At 42.4% G+C, this 23,210-nt stretch overlaps 1 protein-coding gene across 1 annotated transcript; it reads right to left on the bottom strand.

Moving 5' to 3' along the window:
* Positions 1 to 4,428: 4,428 nt before the first annotated feature.
* Positions 4,429 to 22,977, bottom strand: LOC114455650 (interleukin-1 receptor type 2-like). The gene is given in 12 exon segments (XM_028437025.1): positions 4,429 to 5,246; positions 5,391 to 5,536; positions 11,192 to 11,327; positions 11,410 to 11,475; positions 11,566 to 11,643; positions 13,917 to 14,088; positions 14,815 to 14,989; positions 17,619 to 17,770; positions 17,772 to 17,812; positions 17,815 to 17,877; positions 17,962 to 18,072; positions 22,825 to 22,977. Coding segments are annotated over 11 exon segments (1,284 nt in total). The 5' UTR covers positions 18,065 to 18,072; positions 22,825 to 22,977; the 3' UTR covers positions 4,429 to 5,094.
* Between the last annotated feature and the right edge of the window lie 233 nt (positions 22,978 to 23,210).

Here is a 23,210-nt window from a genome sequence, read left to right as displayed (position 1 = left end):
GTGTATTTTGAATTATTTTAATATTTTTGTTGTCGTTTGGTGTGTGTGTGTGTGTGTGTGTGTGTATGTCGCTACTCTGCGGCTCACACACGCACGCGCTTTAGCCACGCACATGCACGGACATCAGTGACTCACATCAGACCCAATCAGTGAGACTTGAGAGCTTTGCTAGTCTATCAGTGTGAACGCGCCTGCTCAGACGCCCCTCCCCCTCTAAACTATCTATAGCAGGGGCCCCCAATCCTGGTCCTCAAGGGCCACTATCCAGCATGTTTTAGATGTTTCTCTCTTCCAACACATCTGATTCAAATGATGAACTCATCATCAAGCTCTGCAGAAGCCTGATTACAATCCTGGTCATTTCAATCAGTTGTGTTGGAAGAGGGAAACATCTAAAACATGCTGGATAGTGGCCCTTGAGGACCAGGATTGGTGACCCCTGATCTATAGTGTACATCCGGGTAATCCTGACGGTCATATTCTGTGCACACTATCGAAGAGGGACTAGTACGCACTAAATATGAATGAGAATAGTGCGTAGTGCGCCATTTCGGACACAGCCTCCCTCTCGCTTACTCGTGTGTTTGCAGTCCGTGTCTGCTTGGCTGTGTGTGCAGTGATTGGCTCTGGCTGCACACGTGACTCCAGCTCGCCTCTGTGAGGAGCTGTGCAGTGAAATAGATATAGATGGTGCACTAGCGCCCCCTCACACGCTGAGGTCAAAAGCTGAATAGGTTTCACTTCTGGGTGAACATGAATGTGTCGTCAAGCTGAAATAAAATTAAAATAAACATTTGGAAATTACCAAATTACTCCAAAATAACAGATGCACACACTCAGGGTATTTGGAAGCCGTTGCCAAAGTTTCAGGTCGAACAGGCACCACATCGGTGAGCTATTCGCTACACACACACGCACACATACAAACCTTTTTTGCTTTTATAGATAGATTATTATTATTATTGACTTTATTCTTCCAGCCATTGAAAATGTTCTAAATTTATTGTTGTTATTTTTGTACTAATAAATAATAATAGAGTTCCACATGTTGAAATTCTTTGTTCAAATTAAAACAACTCCCGTTTGGCGTATTTATGTCTCTGAAAAAGTATTCTAGTAGCTCTTGTTCTAGTAGCTGGGGGGCAATAAGCAAGCCCACCCCACGTGTTGGAGTTCAAACCCAGTGAACGAGAGGGTCGCGTCCCTACGCCTTTGGGATGGGGACAGGTCTCTCACCGTTGTCTCGGCCTAGGGGCCCAATATTGGCACAGAGTACCCGGCCATTATCAAAAACTAATTCTAGGGGGAAAATGTTTCTGGAGCAGGGCCGGCCATCCCGACATGTAACACAGGTGGCCGCCTAGGGCGCCATCTGCTGGAGGGCCGCACCCCCCAAATTTATATATTTTTTTTAATATAATTTTAAAAGGTATAATACATTTGAAACACACCCTTTGCAATAATACCTGTACATGTTTTCACTTAATTGAATAATATTAAATGAGTGTCTATGAAAAGCACTAAATAAAATCCAATGTATCATTCATATTATTATTATCCTTGGGTGTCCATAAAGTTGCCTGTAGTATTGTAGTTGGTTGCTAATGAATTCAACCAGGACTCCAAGCTCCGAGTATGCTTTACGACGACTGTGTCCTCTTGAACTAAAGTATCCTCTTTACTATTATATATATTATTATTTATTTTCTAAGTAAAGCACCATCACACAATCTCAAGCAACTGTATTCTATACGTTTACTTCTTCAAACATAAATCGAGTTTAAAAATACAGAACAAAATTTTGATATAAATAGTTAATTAAATAATAATAGAAATAAATGTAATTGGTTTTAGAAAAAAATAATCATTAGGAAAAATAATTAGATAAATATAAATATATTTATTTATTTTTTGTAATTTTATAGATTATTATTCTTTTTCAAATTGTCTTTTTGTTCATTTTCTGTTATTCATATGAGCACTTTTGTAGTCATTCTGTATATTTTTGTGTATCTTTGCTGTCATTTTGTGTGCATCATAGTAATGTATGTTTTGGAGTTATTTTATGTATGTATTTACCTGGATCATTACATATATGCCAACATATTAAATACTGTACATCCAATACATTGAAAATATCTCTTTTGACTATAATCTTAAGTCTTTTTCAGACCAGGAGCAGTTTATTGTTAAAAAGAACTTGCACATTGACCAAATTCATGTCTTAAAATAAATAATTCAGTTGTAAGCTGTGCAATATTAATGGGCTATTTATTTTATGGATGAAACCTTGATTCAGAGCAGCCCTATTGCTCCTGTTTCATGCTCCAACCTGCTCACTCCACATTATTCCTCACTTTTTTCTGTGAAAGGTTATTTCTCTTTTTACATTTGGTCAGAAGAGAGAAAGTAAATGTTTGTATTTTAGTGATGAAAAGCAAAACTGCATTTTTACAAGGTCCAAACATTCTGTGTGATAGCTATTTGTGACAATGTAAAAAAAAAAATCTAACCACTTTGAAGATCAATCATCCTAAATTCAGTGAATAATTGATTGTTGAGAGCCTCTAAACTCTGTTGATTTACAAACACTTCTGCCTCTGCTCATACCCTCTCAAGATGGAGTCGCTTGGTCACGCCTCTACAGTGTCGATTAGACGTGAGACTTCAATGTTTTCAATGGAAATAGTTGTCTTTTTAAACAATAATTCAATTTTTATCTTGACATATGTATGATCTCAGTGGGCCAGACCAGTCAATTTATGGCATGATACTCTATAAATAATGTCAGGGGGTGCATTGGGAAAAACAAGTGCACGTGTGGGTTACAAGTTCCAGATCAGGATGGATCTACAAAGCACAGGAAACAGTGAGGTATCAAAGGATCTTGGCTTCTTACGCTGCTAAAACAGGTTAAAGTCAATGTATTATGAATGAATTGAATGAGAGAACTGTTGCAAACTGAAACAAAGAGGAGCTTGTTTTATATTTTTTGCATCTGGTCCTTAAAGCTGATATCTGGAGTTTCTGAGACATCTATGTTTATGTATCATTCTTTTGAAATTCATAAAAAATTCCTAACTAGTCTTTTACTGTGGTTTACTGCAGGTGGTCATTCATATACATTAATGTACAGTATATAAGGCCCTCCTTCGTCCTATAGACCCCTATACAAATGGAAATGATCACTGAGTGCACCCAGCCAATAAGCTTCAACTTCCTGTTTTTGAGACTGTCAATCAAAGTGAATGTGGAACTGTGCACTGAAACAATGCCGAGCGTCACAACAGCAAACAGGTAAATATGATTTTGGCTCTTACCTGACCCATAGACCTATATCAATGCGACCCGATGAGACCTTGTTATGTTCTGCGATGTGCGTGCAGAAAAGTAGAGGCGTGGCTTCTGGTAGATTGCAGAGGCAGGGGGAGGAAGTGGAGCTATTTATGGGCGGGACATTGAGACATTTCTCAGAAACTCCGGATAGCAGCTTTAAGGTCACAGGTTTGCTCTTTCTCTCCATTTACTGCAGAAAACAGCCTCCAGCTGAGTGAATCAGGCAGTGAAAGTGACTGTGCGCTCACCTGAAAACATCAGGAGGATTTGCGGTAAAGACTGATCCAGTCCCATCAGTGTGTGGCTGAATTTGATATCATCATGACTTCCACAGACATTTAGTGAATGGGGAAAAAAACAAGAGAACATTGTATTGATAATTTAAATAAATATTAAATGTGTACACGCTGCACATAGACTTCTTTTCTCTTTGGGGGGCGCCGAAGTCGACTTTCACCAAGGGCACCAAATGAACCTGGGGACAGGGAAGGGGGAGGGGGATTCCTGCTGTGAGCTTGGAATGGTCCGAGCTGGCAGTATGAGTACTCATACTGCTCATACCAGAGAACACCCACTTACATGGCACTGATGAGGCTGGTGTGTATAAAAATTGTAGGGACAGTTGTAAGAGGCTTGGGTATCTGTGGTCTCGATCCTCCTCATATTTTTTGGCCACCATTTCTTTGACGGTCTGGAAATTACAACAAGTGAAAGGCTTTCACACGTAAAGTGAGGAATAATGTGGAGTGAGCAGGTTGTAGTGTATAAGAAATACAGACGGGGCAATAGAGCTTCGCTGCATTCACATTTTATCCATAAAACAAAATACAAATAAAACAGCTCACGTCACACTATCTCATGTATGCACACCTTACTAGTGAAATGTATAATTTCAGACATAATTTTGATTCAACTGCATGATTATTTCAGCAATAAACAGTCATTGGCCAATAATAATAATAATAATAATGCATTGGATTTTATATAGCACTTTATCATAGACACTCAAAGCTCATCTTGATCGGAGCAAAGTTCCCATTAAAGGCAATGCATGGACATTGAAAATAAATCATAACTTACAAATTTCTCAACCAATTTTCATGTGGTTTACTTTATTGTCAAATTATGGTCTATTAATACAAAACATGAAATGAAAAAAAAAATTAAAATTTTCTCAGTTTCCTTGTTTCAACTGTACATCTTACTGTACAACAGTTTGAAGCACAATGTAGACCTACAGGCATCCATGAGTTGTTACTTTGCATGCCTTTGAAAAAAATGTTAAGTCCTGTCACTTTGACCTGAATAGCTTAGGGCAAAAATAGCCATTTATTTTACTGTAAGACTGGTACAAGATGGTCTACAGACTGGTACCAAAAGATTCCCAAGTCTCCCGAGAGTTACGGGAATGTCTTAAATAGCGTCTCCCTGATGCCCACAAATCAAGTACAATCTCACAAAACATTGATCAAGCAAGAAAGCGTGCACACACAAGACTGTATTTGCCAGAGAAAGAGAGTTGGGAACAGGGTAAGTTTGTAGTCCACGGGTCGGTGGTTGAGGATCACTGCATTAATACATTCCATTGCTGTTTTTCCTTTAACAATAAATAAACTAACTAACCAGCATCTGTGGGTATTTGTGATATTATCTTAACTGTAATGAATGTGTGACTGGTGACAAACAATCTCACAGTGAAGTGAATACTGGTAAACTAAACAAAGCAATATATTATCAATGACACAATGACATAATAATTCAAATGGAGCAAGTGCTGCCCTGTTTAGCCAGAGAGTAATCCATTTTCTTGTTTTTCTTTGGTTTGAAGAGCATGCAGAGGAAGACACAGATGACCATGAAAAAGCAGGATGCAGCTACCAGAGCAACCAGCAGCCATGTGAAGGTGGAGTCTGCCAAGAGTGCAACAAAAGGTTCATTAATGACAAATCATTAAAACTATCCATCAGATTATCATGAGTGTGATGGGGGATGTATAACCCAAATAAAATGCATTCAACAATCTCTTGGATGCTTTTTATGGAGAAAACACTCACCCTCTAATTGCAGCCATGCTACAACCTCACGAGTCCCTCCCTTGTTCTGAGCGACACATTTGATCCCTGTTCTCCTCTCTTCTTCTGTTATTCTTTCAACAACCAGCCGCTGCTCTATCTGACAACCTCCAGGTACGCCAGTGACTCTGGAAACAACAAATATACAACACAGAAAGAACAAATTTAACTTCATATATAGTTAATCACTGTAGTGAATCAAAACTGAATCTAAGATTGTGTTTTATGGTGCATTAATTGATTCATTTAATTATTGCATCTTTTATGTAAAAAGACCTTTAACCTGAAGCGATGTACCCACTACTCTTGCACACTTAAAAATTATAATGATTTAACAAAGACTTTAAAATATCACCTGCCAACCCGCCAAGTGCAGGTAAAAATTAATGTTGGCGGGAAACATTGCAGCAGTACTAGCCATTTTGGCTAGTGAAGAACAAGTCTGTTTTAATTGGCAGGCTGTGAGCTTCAACATCAATTCTCGTAGCGCCATTTTCTGTCTCGTAAACTCCTTTCCTCTCCCTCTGAGCTCTGCCCATCATGGGTAATCTCTCATCCAAAGCTGCGCTGCTACTACCTACATGGCACCAGTTGGTCACTACATCATTGTACATGCTCAATAGTCACAGGAGAGCTTCGTCACACTGTCTCCTAGCAACCCCACCCGAAAAACACAATTAACGTCTTTAGACGTCTTTGGCAGTCAACGTTACTAAACCAAAAGACGTCTTTAGACGTTTTTAGCAGGCAATGAGTTAAGGGAGTCAGGCCTACGGTTTCAACCTAGTTTACCCAAGAAGTCCATAAGTCATGACCATGCTGGCTTTTACCATTCCATCAAACTCTTCTCAGCTTGGAGCTCCCCAGCTGAGCCAAGCCAGCTGACAGTGTTTAGCTTAAGTGCTAAGCTAAGCTTATATGAACATATTATTTCTGACTCTTTTTGAGTTTTAATACTAAATAGATGTTGAGTCGTGAGTGGCTTTAAAATGTGCACCATACAGTTTGTGGGCAGTGGGATTTGTTTACATTAGTATAGCATGCATGTTGTAAAAAAAAATTATCTACAGAACATGCAGTTCTTAGTTAGTACTGATTACTTCTATTCTTTCTAACTTCAAACAGTGTTCCAGGGATCCAATGTTCATCAGTTATGAGAATATACTTTATAAAAAGTTGACTTCTCAACCAAATACACCCAAAGTTCCATATTGCACCTTTTAGGCATTGTTACAACATTGTTTTTAAGTTAAATGTTTATATTTTTACCATTTTAATGTATTTCTGCAATCACCTAAAATAAAACCTATTTAAAGAAACATGAAGGCTTAAATCTATTCTGTTGCACTCATAATGTAGTTTTTTTGCTGGAAAAAAATTTGGTTTGTAGAAAATGTTGTTGGCTGGTAACTTTAAGAATCTACTAGCCATGCTGCCTGGTGATCTAAAAACTTTATTTAAAGCTCTGGATGTAACATCATGTACAATGTAGGCCTACAGTGAAAATGATCTCTGAATTTTACCTATCCTGTTGAGGAATCATATACAGTATAACTAGAATATTTACATTTCCTGAAGAAAATACAAGTGAGGATGCCAGTGCTGGCCCACGTCATTGAACACTTAGCATTAGCCAAGCATTACTTTTAGCATTAGCCTAGCATTACCATTAACATCAGCGAGCATTAACATTACAATTTGCTATCATTAGCATGTGCTATCATTAGCATTAACCTATCATTACCATTAGCATTAGCTAGCATTAGTCTAACATTAGCATCTGCTAGAATTAGCCTAACATTAACCTAGCATTAACTAACATTAGCCTAGCATTAGCTAACATTAGCCCAGCATTAACATTAGCATTTGCTAGCATTAGCTAACATTAGCCCAGCATTAACATTAGCATTTGCTAGCATTAACATGTGCCTCGGATTAATATTAGCATTAGCCTATTAGAACATTAACATAGATTAGCCATATAATTAGCATTAGTTTGATATTAGCACTAGCCTAGCATTAGTACTACTACCCCCTATGACAATGTGTGTACCCCTGGGGGTACCCGTACTCCACTTTGGGAACCTAGGCTCTATATCACAGTATAGTTTGTGAAATGAGACACCAAAAGAAGTTTAGGAGCTTTTGTGAAGGGCAAAGACACAAAAAGCAATGCATAACTAACGTTTCTTTGATCAAATCACAGTAATGATCTAAATCAATAATAAAAAAGATATCCATACATACATTCAAAAATATCACATTGAAGCCAAACAATTCCCCAATCTGAGATTACAATCTAAAATTCAGATTGTAAAACCCAACAAGGGTCAACATGCAGGTTATTGTTCAAGGTAATTACACATCTGTTTATCCTATAAAAAAGCAACACAAGCCATACTTGCATACATCGCTTGAAGATGTTTATTATCAATAATGAATAAACATTTAATAACAAATAATTAAATTTATACATTTTTATAATTGTTTTTTTTTTTTTTTTTTTTTTTTTTTTTACCTTGTCTGCACATGCTTTCGAAGGTTAACACTACAAGAAGTGCAATCTTTTGACAGCAATGCATATTTTATTATTGCAATTAAATAAATTTATTTATTTCATTGCATAATTGTGACCGTCACCAGCCCTCCCTAGGGAAGGGTAAGAAATACTTTATTAAAGGGAGGATGTAAAAAAGAGAGGGCAGTGTTACACCAAGGTGAGGGGTTGGAGGGGGGTGGGGAAGTTAGCAGGGAAGAGGGATACAAGATAGGATATGGAATGGGTGAGGAATAGTTTTAAGTGATGCGATGTGAAATTGTGGTTGTGTATATTGTGTTTATTGTTGTGTTGTCAAGCCAGTTTGGTGACCAGTGTGTGGTTTAGGAATAATGGTGGTGGCTGTGAACAGAGGAAGAGGTGAGTGGAAATTCCATAAAACAGGTATTTGGGAACAACGTGTCTAAGGTTGAGCCCAGTATGAGTGTTATCCCACAGCCCAAGGCCAGTGCATCCATGACAAATGTATTTCCAAGTACCGCCACTGCAAAACCCAAGAGCCGCCCCCGGGCCCGAAGAAGCAGTCAGGCCAGCAGCAAGAGCAGGCAGCCTAAGGGCCCCCGGCGACCACCCCACGGCCAAGCAGTCCCCGAACGCCCCCAAGATCCCAAGCCGAGAGGCAGCCATCGCCCCCCCATACACACCCGAGAAAGCCCCAAGGAGCCAAGGACCCAGCGCACCACGCCACCGCCCGGGACCCGGCCACGGCCCAGCAGGACCGCACAGCCCCGGACAGCCCACGGCCAGCAGCCCAGGGCCCGCCGCCCCCCGGACAGCGCCAGCCACGGAGCAGCGCCCCCCGCCGGCCCGCGAGCAATCGGCGATCCCCACCGCGGGGACGGAGGCACCCCAACGGCACACATCAAGTGCGGGACAGCAGCCCCCAGCCAAAGATGCCCCGGACCCACCCACCAGTCCGCAAACGGCAGGATAGACCCACCAGGCGGCCGACAGCAACCTCCACCACCGGAACAGCTAGCGCCGCCCCCCAGTAAACAGCATCACCCCGAGGCGCCAAGCAACCCCGCCCCAACCCCGGCGAGGACACCAGCACCCCCCAGCACACCCACCCCCCAAACCGGCGAGGCAGGCCGCCCCGGGCCCGCACACCGCGGGGCCCGCCCCCAAGGCCACCAGGAGACAAAGCAAGCACCAAGCCACACCCAAGGGGGAGAGGCACCCCCGCGCCCCACCCGGCCGACACAGCCCGGAAAGACCCCGCAAGGAGAGACCCCGGCAAAGCCCCCCCGGTGCTCCCCCTCCAGCCTCTGTGGATTTATGTGTATGTGGTGTAATAGGCCGGAGGGTGTAAAAGATGATACACCCTCCAGGGGGTGACATGTTGAGATGCGATTAAAATTGGAGGGATTAGTAGGGCAACTAGAGGTGGGAGGGCCGCCCCCACGCCACTACATAGTAACACAGGTGGCGGCCCCCTCCACCCCCAGCCCCACAGTCCAGCCCCCCAAGGGTTGGGTATTGGTGTGTGGTGCATTTTGTGAGTGAGCCAGACCAGCTGGGAGTGGGGTGAAGTGAACATGTAGGAGGCCTGTCCAGTGTGAGCCGGGCCCGTCCGCGTGGCGGGCCATGCGAGAGGGTAGATGGCGCAGACGGGCAAGTGGCACTGCGGGCCCCGGAACAGCACAGCCGGAGACCCCCCCCCCACGGCACCCCCCAGACCGCGCCGGCCCCGCGGAGCACGGCGACACCCCCCACCCCCGGGCACAGCCAGGCACCAACAACATCCCCCGGCGCCCCAGGGGGCGACCCCCGCCGCCCGCCGGCCCGGAGCAACGCCACCCCGCCACCAAGGGGAGCGGCCGAGCAGGGGGGAGGCCCATGCCCGCACCAGGGCCAGCACAGGCCCACCCGGCGCCACGATACAACACTCTCCACCGGGAGGCGGCCCCGGCCCCCCCCGACGAGAGAGGACGCCATCCACCGCCAAGCAGGGCCACCCCGCCAGCCACGGACCGGCAAGCCAGAGTACCGAAGCACCCCCAGCCCGGAACCGCCCCCCCACACCAACGGCGCCAATAGAGCCCCCCCCCCCCACGGAGGCAATCCCCGACGACCCACGCACCGGCACGAGGCCCCCCCCCGACGCCAGCACACCCCAAACAACAGCGGGCCCAAGGCCACCAGCCCCGTCCCGCCCAAGGCTGCGCAGCGCCGCCACGAGCCGCGGCCGGTCCCCGGGCAGATGGCCGGAGAGCACCTCCCCGGACACGTAGCCCAAGGATCCGCCCCCGGGGCACCCCCGCCCCGGAATCGCGCCCACGGCGCCCGGTGCACCCAGCCAGCAGACCAGCCAATCCCAACGCGGATCCACCGGGCCAGGAACCACGCGCCGCGCCCCCGCACACCCGCCCAATACGACCCCCGGGGAGGCCCCATAGCACCCCTCACCCCACCCCCTAGCCATAACGTCCACACCCCGGCCATTGCGGTCGTACAAAAAGCCCCCGAGGGGGCCCCGCCTAGCTCGTCGCGCAAGCGACATCCCTAGCAAAGGTGCGCCCCAGGGAGCCAAGCCAAGGACCCGCAAGGGCCGACGGAGCAACCCACAGCCACACCCCGCCACCCAGCAACCCAGGAGGCAATCGCCGACCCCGGGCAGCAGCCACCCCCAAAGCTACCCTCACCCCGGATCCCCCCGGACCGGAGCCAAGGACCCCACCACCCCAGGCCCCCCAACGAGACCACCCCCCAGCCAACCCACCCGGCACGGCACCGCCCGTCCCCCAGGCGGGAGCCACAGCCCCCCCACCAGCGCCCCAGGCCAACGGGAGCTCCCCAAACCAAACCCCACAGGATGGCGGGCGCAAGAGCAAAGGAGGAGGAGGGGGGGAGGACGAGACAGGGGGACAGGGAGCAAGGGGAAGGAGCGGCAGGGGAGCACGCAGGGCCCCAGCCCCAGAGACCAACCAGATGCGCATGCAAGGGGCAACGGCGCCAAATCAAACAGCCCCGGGACCCCGTGAACACCCAGAAGGAATGCACACCCGTGCTGAGGCAACAAGGCACCCCGGCAACCCACCCCAGCCATCCTGACCAAGACCACCCCAGAGGCCCAAGGCGGCCCCGGCCTACAGTTGGGCTAGTGCGTTAGTAAAGAGTGGTGCTGGCAGTCGCTTGCAGGCTAGATCATCAGGCTTTTAAAAATTTAGATTTAATGCAATTAAAAAAGGAGTCCAACGCTCCTCATTTTTATAATTGTAATTACCTTCTTCCTCCCTGCAGAGCGTGGTTGGCGAGGTGAGATGACTCCAATGATTGGCTGTTTACCAGCCATGTGACTACAGTAGACTCTGCCATTGAACACTCAATCAGCACCAAGCACATCAGCTCCAGCCCTGACCCTAAAATCAGCCAACAAAACATAATCTGATGCCTTAATATTCATAAAAGCACCCAGTAGATTTGAACTGTTTGAATACTGACCATGAGCCCGTTCATAAATTGTTCCGTTGAGAGGTGACACAATCATTGGAGCTTTGATTTCCGGAGCTGAGAAATAATAAAAGAGTTTTTTTTTTTTATTGATCGCTGATAATATCTTGACTTCTTGAGGACTTGGAAGACAATTAAAATACTGACAGATGACAGCGGGGCTGAGTGCTACATCAGTGGTCGGAAAATCACTCAGAGTCTGTGTAGTGGTAGAAGAGTCGAAGCCTGACAAAAACAAATAAAAACAAAATAGATTTTAGTGGTAGAGAAACGTGACAATAAGAAAAGTCGACAGAGATTTAATTTGTTCGTGTTCTGAGCATGATAAGACATCTGGGGCTACAGGATCATACAAAAAGCCCGTAGATAGTAGATATCTTACTAATTGTTAGGTTAATTATGTATGTTGTCATGAACGGTGTTAATCATGTATTTTTTCATAGTGGTGTAGTGGTTAGCACATCTGCCCAGCAAAAAAGGTCCTTGTTCAACCTCTGGGTGGACACTTGGGTACTTTCTGTGACGGTTTGCATATTATTTCTGCGCTTGCATGGGTTTTCTTGCTTGTTCAGGGTCACAGGGGTCTGCTTGTGCCAGTACTCAATGAGTGCTAGGTGGGGGGGGGTGCCAGTCCATCACATTAATCCTATTCCCAATTTATGATGTAATGGAAACTCAATTTATACTATGCTGCTCAAAAAATGGAAAAGGGGCACGCCTTAAATAACGCATTCTAGAGTTCAATAAATGAAATACTCCAGTTGAATATCTTTATTCGTTACATAGTGTAATGTATTGAGGACAAAATGCATGATCAATAAAAATCAAGTCATTATCCCAAGGAGGTCTGGTTAAGAGAGAGGTGGGGCTATGGCATCATCGTTTGCAGAGTATGCGTATACGCCATCCACACGGCGACCCAGCAGGTGGCGTTTACGATGTTTACACTCTGGGACTCGTTTTCAGAAGTGAACGTATTCGGCTTCCAGTTCTGGGGAATGGGAAAGCAAGTCCATAGCAACGATGAACTGCTGCTGACACACTCCAGCCACATGAGGCCTGGCATTATCAGGCTCCACTCAGGTCTTCTGCTGATTGGATGTGGCATTTTCCTGATTCATCGCAAAATTCGGATTACATTGGCAGCAATACTGGAAATCGCTTGTCATCGATGGAAGGGGCCGAGCTTTCAGAACTCTCCGATGAATTCCACCGTGGTGAACTTTAAGAGGAGTGGAGAGATTGTCTCAGGGAAATGGCCACATTATTGGATTATTGATTGAATGACCAGGAACAATAGGGCTGGCAGTCATGTTGTGGCAAGCCCGTCTGAAAACATCTTCTATTATCTATTATCTTCTATTCTACCCCTCCTGAGAACAGCCTGTCAAGGTCTCTATGGTTGGATGTTGATTCGACGCACTGTCCTTTCCCTTACTTTTCATAAAGACCTGCGATCTGGCTCGGCTAACAAACTCTCAAGGTCATCTCTACGGCAACGCCATCCCACGTCATCGGCTGGAGAACTAAGAGAGACTACAGTTCTCCTGTTCCTGTTCCCCCGTGTTATATGTGATTGTCTTTTCATGTTTCTTGGTTGGGGTGTAACTGAAACTGAATTTCCCCTCTGGGATTAATAAAGTATAATCAATCAATCAATCATCCCGATAAACAATGGTAGTCAGGGTACCTCTGTCTACCACATGGATGGCTGCACATTGCCTCCCCAGTACATCACTGACCCACTGCCAAACTGGTCATGCTGGAGGTTTTTGCAGTCAGCAGAATGTACTCCATGGCGTCTCCAGACTATGTCACTTCTGTCATATCTGCTCAGTGTGAACCTGCTCTCATCCTTAAAGAGCACAGGGCACCAACGATGCATGGTGTTGGGCTGTACACTACGCATGGACATCTGCCCTCATTGAGTGGTTTGCGGTTCAACCAGTTTGTGATACTCTGACGTTCTCTCTCTGCGTCCTGTTCTGTTCTCCTCTTTCTGTCCACTAAACTCAACCATTCCACCAGATGGCCGCTACCTCTGAGTCTGGTTCTGCTGCAGGTTTCTTCCTGATAAAAGTGAAAATGTTTGGGTTTTTTCATCATAACTACAGTATGTCTACATTTTGTAGGACTCTGGCACCTTTGCACAAAGGATCAGATAGTTGTCCTGCTCCGTGTTTCCTGACAAACACAGCGTGCATTTATATGCCACCCTGGATGGGTTGTAGACACCACCTCATATTACCTCAAGTAATGAGGGAACTGGCAAAATGTACAAGCCTGTTTCCTCACTAGGTTATCACTCTTCATTTCCACCGATTGTCTGTTCAATTTGTACAACACCATGTGAAATGGATTCACAATCATTTGCGTTCCCTAAATATTTTGTAAAGAATGTATTTAAGCAGATGACTACCAACCATCTGTTTATGCATGCAGTAGTTTAATTTTTGAGAAATACCTCCTACACAATTCCATGCAGTGGTGTTACCAACCTTGCACTTGAAGCAGGATGGCTCTGCTGACTTTGTAGAGCTGGTTGTTTATTTGCACTGTAAGCTGACATGTGTAGACTCCTGCATGTGAACGCGTCACTGCAGGGATCAGGAGTCTTCCTTCTTCCTGGTGGAAGGAGCTTTCACTGCCCAGCTGATGCGTGGAGTGGTCCTGTTGAAGATGCACTGTTATACAATCAGTTTAAGTCTATTTTACAGATTAGAAACACTGATTTAAAAATGTGCACTTGCAAATGTTGTCTTCGTACATTATACCGTAGAGGAGTCGTCTTCTGATCGAGAGATTAGGGGTTTGATGCAAGTCTATACCTGTCTATGTGTCAAAGTGACCTTGGACGAGACACTGAACCCTTAGTTGCCCCCAGTGGTTGACCAGTGCCTTGCATGGCAGCTCAGTCCCATTGGTGCGTGAATGAGCTGGTATTGTAAAGCGCTTTGGGAGTTTAGTCATAAAAGTGCTATATGAATCAAGTCCATATATATTTGGGGAAAATTGGGAGCCTTCTTGTTCTTGTGGGCGACCGTGGCTCAGGTGGTAGTGGGTCGTCTTCTGATCGAGAGGTTGAGGGTTCGATCCCTATACCTGACTATGTGTCGAAGTGTCCTTGGGCAAGACACTGAACCCTAAGTTGCTCCCAGTGGTTGACTAGCGCCTTGCATGGCAGTCCTGTCCCACTGGTGTGTGAATGGGTGAATGAGCTGCTATGTAAAGCGCTTTAAGACTGCTTCAGTGTGGTGATAAAGCGCTATATAAAATCTAGTCCATTTAACCTAATTTTTACAGTGTAATGAACTTGATTCCTAAGTCAAAAGGAAAATTACAAAAATAGAAGTAGCGGAAACAAGACATGATTATTCTCTTTTAAAAGTTACCCACCTTGTTCCACCTGATCTGTTCCTCTGTTGCATTGAAGTAACCTACAGATGGACATCTGAATTTCAGCTGCTCTCCCACACTTACTGGCACTGGATAGGACAGTGTGTCCATGTCCACAGAGGAGGACTGGAACACGTGCAAGGTGATACTGCCAGCGATGCAGAAAGAGTTGTTTCTGGGGACAAATGTAAACCTTAAAGTTAGCAAACACATTTTTTAAAAGTCAAAATACTTTTTAAGATCAGAGGTTTCACTTTTAGCTCAGACTTTTTTCATTAAAGTTCTACAAGCACAAAATTGGAGGCATGTTTTTTGAACAATGAAATATAAAACAGGCTTCTCAATTTGTGGGTTGCAGCCCAAAAGTAGGTCACAGGCCTTTTTCAAGAGGGGAACAATGGAAAATAAATTTATTTTTATTTATTTATTCAGTTCATTTCCGACATGGTTGCAATCACAGAAATTCATTTTGACATTCAGAGCAGAATCACATCATTGTTTTTTTTTTTTTTTTTTTTTTTTTTTTGTTCTTTTGCATGCCGGAAAGGGCGACGGAAAAAAGCATTATGCTTGTCCAGATCCGTCCCCTACAGCGCTTTCATTTTGCATATTTTTAACAGCATGTGGTATTATCACACTTCTAACACTAGAGGACAGTAATTGTGAAAAACTTCAAACACAGATAAACATCCTCTCAGTGTCTGTTCATAATAAATCCATAGATGGAAAAGTACAGCACAGTTCTGAGACGATCAGTCCCCAAAAATACTTTATGTTGGAATAAGAAGGGACTTGAATATTTTCTTCTTTTTTTGGCAGGGTGGCTTCTGCTCAACAATAAAGATTATGCTTTTGTATTTGTGCTAGACAAAAATAACAATAATAATGATAGTAAAACACAGAGCTACAGTAGTTATTAACCCCTTGACTTCCCCAGTTCTACTATACGATAATTCAATTAAATCCAACTTTATTTATATAGACAACAATGTCATCTCAAAGCGCTTAACAAAAAAAAAAAAAGGAACCATTGTTGTCATTGTCGGCATTTGGAAACACTTAAATATTCAATTCAACTTTATTTATACAGCGCAAATTACAACAATAGTCATCTCGAATTGCTATCAAAATCTTAAGAAAAAAGAAAAAACCCAACAAATCCGCACGAAGACGCATCAGCTACAGTGGGGAGAAAAAACTCCCTTTTATTGGGAAGAACTCTCAAGCAAAAATAAAAAAAACTCCTGGTAAGATAAAAGTATGGGACAAAAAGTTTTGGTAACACTTGAAGTTTTATACATAAGGCTGACATCACGCTGTCATTATCTGTCATTAGCATGAATAAGGTGTCATGAAGGCTGTCATTCAGTATTATTCAGGGTTGTTAGGGTTAGGGTTAGTGTTAAGGGTTAGGGCTAGCGGTTAGGGTAATGAAGGGTTAGGGCTAGCGGTTAGGGTAATGAAGGGTTAGGGCTAGCAGTTAGGGTAATGAAGGGTTAGGGCTAGCGGTTAGGGTAATGAAGGGTTAGGGCTAGCGGCTAGGGTAATGAAGGGTTAGGGCTAGCGGTTAGGGTAATGAAGGGTTAGGGCTAGCGGTTAGGGTAATGAAGGGTTCGGGCTAGCGGTTAGGGTAATGAAGGGTTCGGGCTAGCGGTTAGGGTAATGAAGGGTTAGGGCTAGCGGTTAGGGTAATGAAGGGTTAGGGCTAGCGGTTAGGGTAATGAAGGGTTAGGGCTAGCGGTTAGGGTAATGAAGGGTTAGGGCTAGCGGTTAGGGTAATGAAGGGTTAGGGCTAGCGGTTAGGGTAATGAAGGGTTAGGGCAGGGGTCTGCAACCTTTACTCTCAAAAGAGCCATTTTGTCTTATCTCACCTGGATTAAAGTCCTTCCAGAGACGAAAAAAAAAAAAAAACCTTTTTAATGAAAACAACATAGTGTATACATTTCTATACAGTTAAAATTATATAGAATAATGTTTTGAAAACTAATTACATTTTTTTTTTTTAGATAATGTATTTGAAGGGCTACAAAAAATAACTTGAATTTGACAACACATGTCAGTCAACACATGCTGATCACTAATTTCTTGCCACATATCAAGCATGCATATTTAGACAGCATGTTGGCAGTTAAATGAATCTGTCCCCACATAATTCAAATGTATATTTACGTCCAGGATAGACTTTTAGTAGATTTAGTTATCTTGCCAGGGATTTAAAACTTAAAGTTAACCACAGGTGCAGGAAAAAGTTAATGGTCTGTAGATGTTTCAGGACCTGAAGTGAGTTATTGCAGGTTGACAAATCGTTATATCGTGATTTTATTTGGTTTCAAAATCATTAATCATTAATGCCCTCTGTAAGAAAATAATTATTGATTTCAATATTTTTGAAAGCTTTAGGGAGCCATTGCAAAAGAGTCAAAGAGCCACATGAGGCTCCAGAGCCGGCAGGTTGCAGACCCCTGGGTTAGGGTTAGGGTTAGACAGCCTTTATGACATCTATTCATGCTATGACAGGTGTCCTGTCATAATAATGACAAGCGTAATGTCAGCCTTATGTATAAAACTTCAAGTACAGTGTTTCCAAAGTGGTTTTAAAGGGCCTATTGATATTTGCAGTGATATAGAAAAAATAACAATCCGGATTTTCTTACCCTAATCAGTTATTGAATCGGTTATTGAATTAGTTTGATTTAATAAGTCTGGAAATGAAATGTGTCATGGAATCTTCATGCATGGAACATTTGCATGGAACTCCATTTACCAGTTTGAAATGTGGTGGTGGTAAACGGTGATGAGGGTACCTGTACGTGCAGGTGTATTCTCCTGAATCTGAAACCTCTGCAGGGAGGAACCACATCTGTTTGTCATGCTGTTGGACTCGACTTTTGTCCAAATAAGCTTCGTCCTCTGTGCTGACGTTCTTAGTGATGAAAACTCAGCTGGACGGAGGAAAATAAATTCCTCACTTGAAGAACTCTCCTGAACTTTGGAAGTGGAGGATTACGGCCTCGCCCTCCACTCTAAAGACTTCCACCTCTGGGGACACCAGGAGGCAGCCGTCTGGAGGAAGGAAAGCACACAAAAAAATCAGCACACACACTGCTTTGTCACAAACATCTGCTCTGAACTGCTGCATTTTGTTACCTTTTGTTGGAAGAGGAGGCAATGGAGGTCTTCTTCCATCTGCATTACCAAAGATGATCACAGCAAACAGCATTACCAAGTATATCATGACCTTTGCAAGCATGCACACTTCTGTAATAAAGCGACAAAAGAATAACACAGTGAAGGAACAGTTCAGTCAGTGACTCCAAGGTTTAGCTAAAAAAGTAAACCAAAGGTGAAGCATAAGAAACAATCCAGAGGAACAATGGAAGCACCTCTGAGATGTTGGCTGTTGATGTCTTTCCTGCAGCTCTACTATCTAATGATGACATTTTTTGTTGTATATGTAGTCTTGTAAAGGTTGTAAAAGTTGTGAGGTCACATTCGTCATGACATGTTGACGCTACTCTCATTCCGCCCCCACGATCTGGGTTAAAATGAACGGTTTCTGTTAAGTAACAGCTCTCAAAGCTGAGTCACAATACAGTGTCAAAGTTCACTTATTCAAGGTTATAAAGGGTTCTGAGATGACCAAGTCCGGTTTTTCTGCTGTTAGTATATGTATGTAAATGATAGAGGCTCAGTCGGTTTGAGAATTTAGTTTAGTTATGAGAACAGTTCTATTCTTTATTCTTTGCTATTGAGATTTAATCATGTTACTGTTGTTATGTTAAATGATATAGATCTAGAAGTATCTGTTTGAACAATGCTTCTGAAAACATGAGTTCCTTTGTAGGAGCCATAATCTTAACATTGGGATAAGATGAGATTGTATCTTGTTAATATTATCATTACGTACTGCAGTTTAGGGCTGTTACAGCATCAAGAAACAAAAGGAGAAAATGAAATAAAATCAGTTCTGTGTGTTTTTCCATCAGTAAGACGAGACAATTTTGTTGTATGATAATGATTCTGTAGTGATTCATCCACAGGAAATAAAGTAATTATGGTAATTATTGATCATGTCATTTAGTGTTGAAATATGTGGGGCTAAATTCCATTTAATTTGCCTTTTAGAGCATTGTTTTCACTGAACTTTTCTAATTTGTATATATTTGTTGGTTCCCAGACTGCTTTGTATTGAGATAAACCACTGTTTCCATTTCTATTTTTGGATTATCAACGGACATCTTCTGATGTACAAATTATTTTCCGAATGCAAAATCTCATTGCGATGAGTCAGCAAAGGGCAATCCCCACTCATAGCAGGAATGTCATTAATATGACTGGGAGGCTATTTCCAATCAAGATGTTGATTTTAATGAGACTTTTCATACAATTACTTTTGTTCATTTTGGACCAAAGATTAGAAAAGTCATACTTACTGTATATGGTCCATTATGTAAAATTTAGGACTACCGTATTTTTCGGACTATAAGGCGCACCCGATTATAAGGTGCACTATCAATGAAGGGGTCTGACTGGGTCTATTTTCATACATAAGGCGCACCGGTTTTTTATTATTATTATTATTATTATTATTATCAAGACGCATTAAGCGAAATAAAAGTCAGATTAGTCAAATATAATTCAACTCATTAACAATAACTCTCAACATTGTTCAGGTTTAACACATAAAATACAGAACAATACACTCACTTTTTCAGTTCAGTATGTTGAAGCACAGTAGTTAATTTCATATATAATTTTCATATATATTTATAAGGCGCACTGTTGATTTTTGAGAAAATTAAAGGATTTTAAGTGCGCTTTATAGTCCGAAAAATACGGTAGTTAAAAAAAACATCTCTGGAAAAACAACATTTCCACGACAAATCCAATCCAGTGCTGGTTTTCAGGGAGACTTGTGTGAAATTATTTTTAAAATTCGCCCATTTTTTCAGTTTTACCAAAACAGCAATATCCACAATAATGTAAATATTGTTAAACAAAAATAGTTTTACTTATCATTCTTCTTGACACATAGGGAGAAAAATGGCTCCTTCTGGACTAAAACTAAACTAAAACAGAAATAGTATGAAAACAAGAAAAAGGCTTTGCTTCAGTTTGATCATGTTTTTCTTCTTATTGTCTTGTTGGTGACCTGTTTTAGTTTAGTTTCATTTTGGTCTGTGCCTGTGGATCCATGTTTAAATACCTTTACACACTCTGGTCAATATGTGTGTGTTTCAAACTAGGTGTGTCCAATCTCCTGTTTACCTTCCTGCACTTTTCAGGGTTTGTTTGAACAATGAATGACTGAAGTCAAATTCCTCCCTTTCATTCCTGTCTGCATGGTCCTTCTTTTGTGAATTCTTAAATTAGTTTTGTTTTCAGCAGTGAATAGACCCACTAATGGGCCTTGTACTGTATGTTTTGATTTGGTTTTTTTATTAAATGGACTTATTTATGCACCTGTGATGGAGAAAGTGAAGCTTTCTGATCCTCTGAATCAATACAAAGGAAATGGTTTGTGGGAGGGACCATAGTGACATCTGTTGGTTTATCCACTATTGATTGGTATTCAATTGTAAGTTGTTTAACAACAAAAACTTTATAAATGGTAAATGGACTTGATTTGCATAGCGCTGAGGTAGTCTCAAAGCGCTTTACAATATCAGCTCATCCACCCATTCACACACCAATGGGACTGAGCTGCTATGCAAGGCCCAAGTCGACCGCTTTGGGTTCAGTGTCTTGCTCAAGGACACTTCCATACAAACCCCCAACCTCTCGATCAGAAGACGACCCCTCTACCACCTGATCCCCGGTCAACTTTGACAGCTTTGCAATCTTCAAACACTGTAGCACTGAGTACTGTTGTGATTGTGCCATAATAAACAATAGTAGATAAATGAACATCAGATATAGACACACATGTTTGGGAAATGGGAAATACTTCTGCAACTATTAGTCAAAAATCCTTGCAGTCAAAGCAGAAAAAATTGGTTTTAAACATGACCAATTAAAGGACAGCCTTGATTTAGAAACGATATAATTTGTATACATAACACTGCAAAAAATAATGTGCATTTAAAAAGAAACAAAAAATCATTACAGCAGTTTTACACAACAGTAACATACTAAGGAGAAACACTGAGAAGATAACAGTGTACACACTGTACTGGTCTTAACTATTTGTAAATGAATACAAATCTATAAGTGTTGAGGGATTTTACATTAGAGCGCTCGTTCTCCGCCTCCGGGAGAGAACCAGCGATCAATATCACCCAGTCAGGCATCGGTGAAGAGTGAAGAGGTGGGTGGGAGCGGCTGTGTGTCTCCGCTTGTGTATTGGTTGAGGTTACAAGGGGCGGGGTCAATAAGCATAAGTTCAACATTTAGATATAAGATTAAGCATTTAGATATGATATAACATTTAGATTAACATATAATATTACATTTAGATTTCAACATTTACATTTAATATTTAGATTTAGATAACATTTAGATATAAGATGCAGTTAGTAAGAACATAACATTTAGATTTAGATTATATTTAGACTTAGATTTAACATTTAGATACAACATATAACAATTAGATTTAACATTTAGATTAACATTAAATATTTAGATATTGATTTAACATTTAGATATAACATATACCATTTAAATATTTAGATTTAATGCTTCTTCTTTTTTTTTTACCTCTATATATGTGGTTAAATGTTGTGTTAAATGCAGGAAAATGTGCTTAATGTGATAAAAGTGAGATAAATAATGAAAATGTGTTAGCTACAACTTTTACACTATTCTTTTTACACTTGGCACCCCATATTCTGAGTCATGTGATTTTATGAGTAACGAACCAGACACAAAGATATCTGTTGCACTGTTACTACTACTTGGAGAAAAAAAAAAAAAAAATCAAAGCTGTGCCTCTGTGCAGACTTTATAAATTCAACATTACACTATGTACTACAGTATATACTGTATCTCATCCTCATTCCTCTTTCCACATTCTAACAGGCTTAAAGCTGATACTCCATCAGGAAGGAATACTTTAATGAGACATTTGTGATTATTCTCTGCTGCTTTCCAATCACCTGTTTTATTTTCTGGACACACCATTCCCCTCTCTCCCTCTGTCACAAACCTGGGGGTTAAATTTGACCCCCACCTTTCCTTTGACAGTCATGTCTCCTCCAGGCTGGACTACTGTAACGCACTCTTCACCAAAAGCTCCAGTATGTGTAGAACAGTGCTGTCAGGGTCCTGATGAGGGTGTGGAAACACGAGCACATCCCCCCCATCCTCCGTACACTGCACTGGCTCCCACATAGAATATAAGATCCTCCTGCACAGCCATCACTGTCTACACGGTGCAGCCCCCCCCCTCACCTCACTGAACTGCTCACCCCACACACCTCAACCAGGACCCGGTCAGGCCAACAGCATGGTCTGGTCACGCCCAGGACACAGCTCAAAACAATTGCCCCCCACCTGTGGAACGCCCTCCAGACCACCTCAGGGCCCCGCAAACGGTGGACATTTTTAAGAAAAGACTTAAATATCACCTTTTTACAGACACTTATTTTAACAGTTAATGCCTCTTTTAGTCCTGTCTTTTAATATATGTTGTGTTTTATTGTTTTAATCCTGTTGCACTTTGAGGTTTGGCATCAAATGTAAAGTGCATTACAAATAAAATGTATTATTATTATTATTAGTTGAATTTCTATCACGTGTGTCAAAGTCAAGGTCTGGGAGACAAAGTCAGCACGTCCAATATGGGCAGAAGGATTGTGTTAATCATTAAGAACACCATTCTTCAGTTCTGAATATCTTTTAGCTAATGTTTAAGATCTATGTTGATTGTACGTTAAGTTAATGTTTCGTTTATTATTACGCCCGAGGTCGTATATGTGAGTAAAGTATAAATCACTAACTAACCATTTCAACATCTTATGACAGCTTCAATGTAACCCGTTTGAACATTTGTATGATTAAAAAAATACTCACAGTGTGTAGGTGTGTGTGTCGTCCCAGCGTTGTGACTGTGATGTTTTTGGAGCACAGACTCGAGAGTAAACCTCTGATCTTTTTAAGTTCCCTTCCCCTCTGAAATTTCAATGGTTTCCCAATGTAACGCAATGTACTACAGAGCTCACCACGAGTCTGCTAACCTCACAACATAGAGGACACACTATTTTCCAATCGTGGGAGATAAGCTGTCATTGCATTCCAGAATTTCCTACAGATCTATACACCGTATCAGCTGTTGACTCAGAACATCTTCCATTTATGGTATTGTCAACATTTGTGTTTGTGGAGTGGGAAATCCCCTTAAACACAAACCAGGGACCAAAACATGAACATCATAAAGGAAAGAAGCAACTATTCAAGAT

Source organism: Gouania willdenowi, chromosome 21 (genome assembly GCF_900634775.1).
Source record: "Gouania willdenowi chromosome 21, fGouWil2.1, whole genome shotgun sequence".
NCBI classification, from domain to species: domain Eukaryota; kingdom Metazoa; phylum Chordata; class Actinopteri; order Blenniiformes; family Gobiesocidae; genus Gouania; species Gouania willdenowi.
This window is presented reverse-complemented; position numbering and strand designations above follow the sequence as displayed.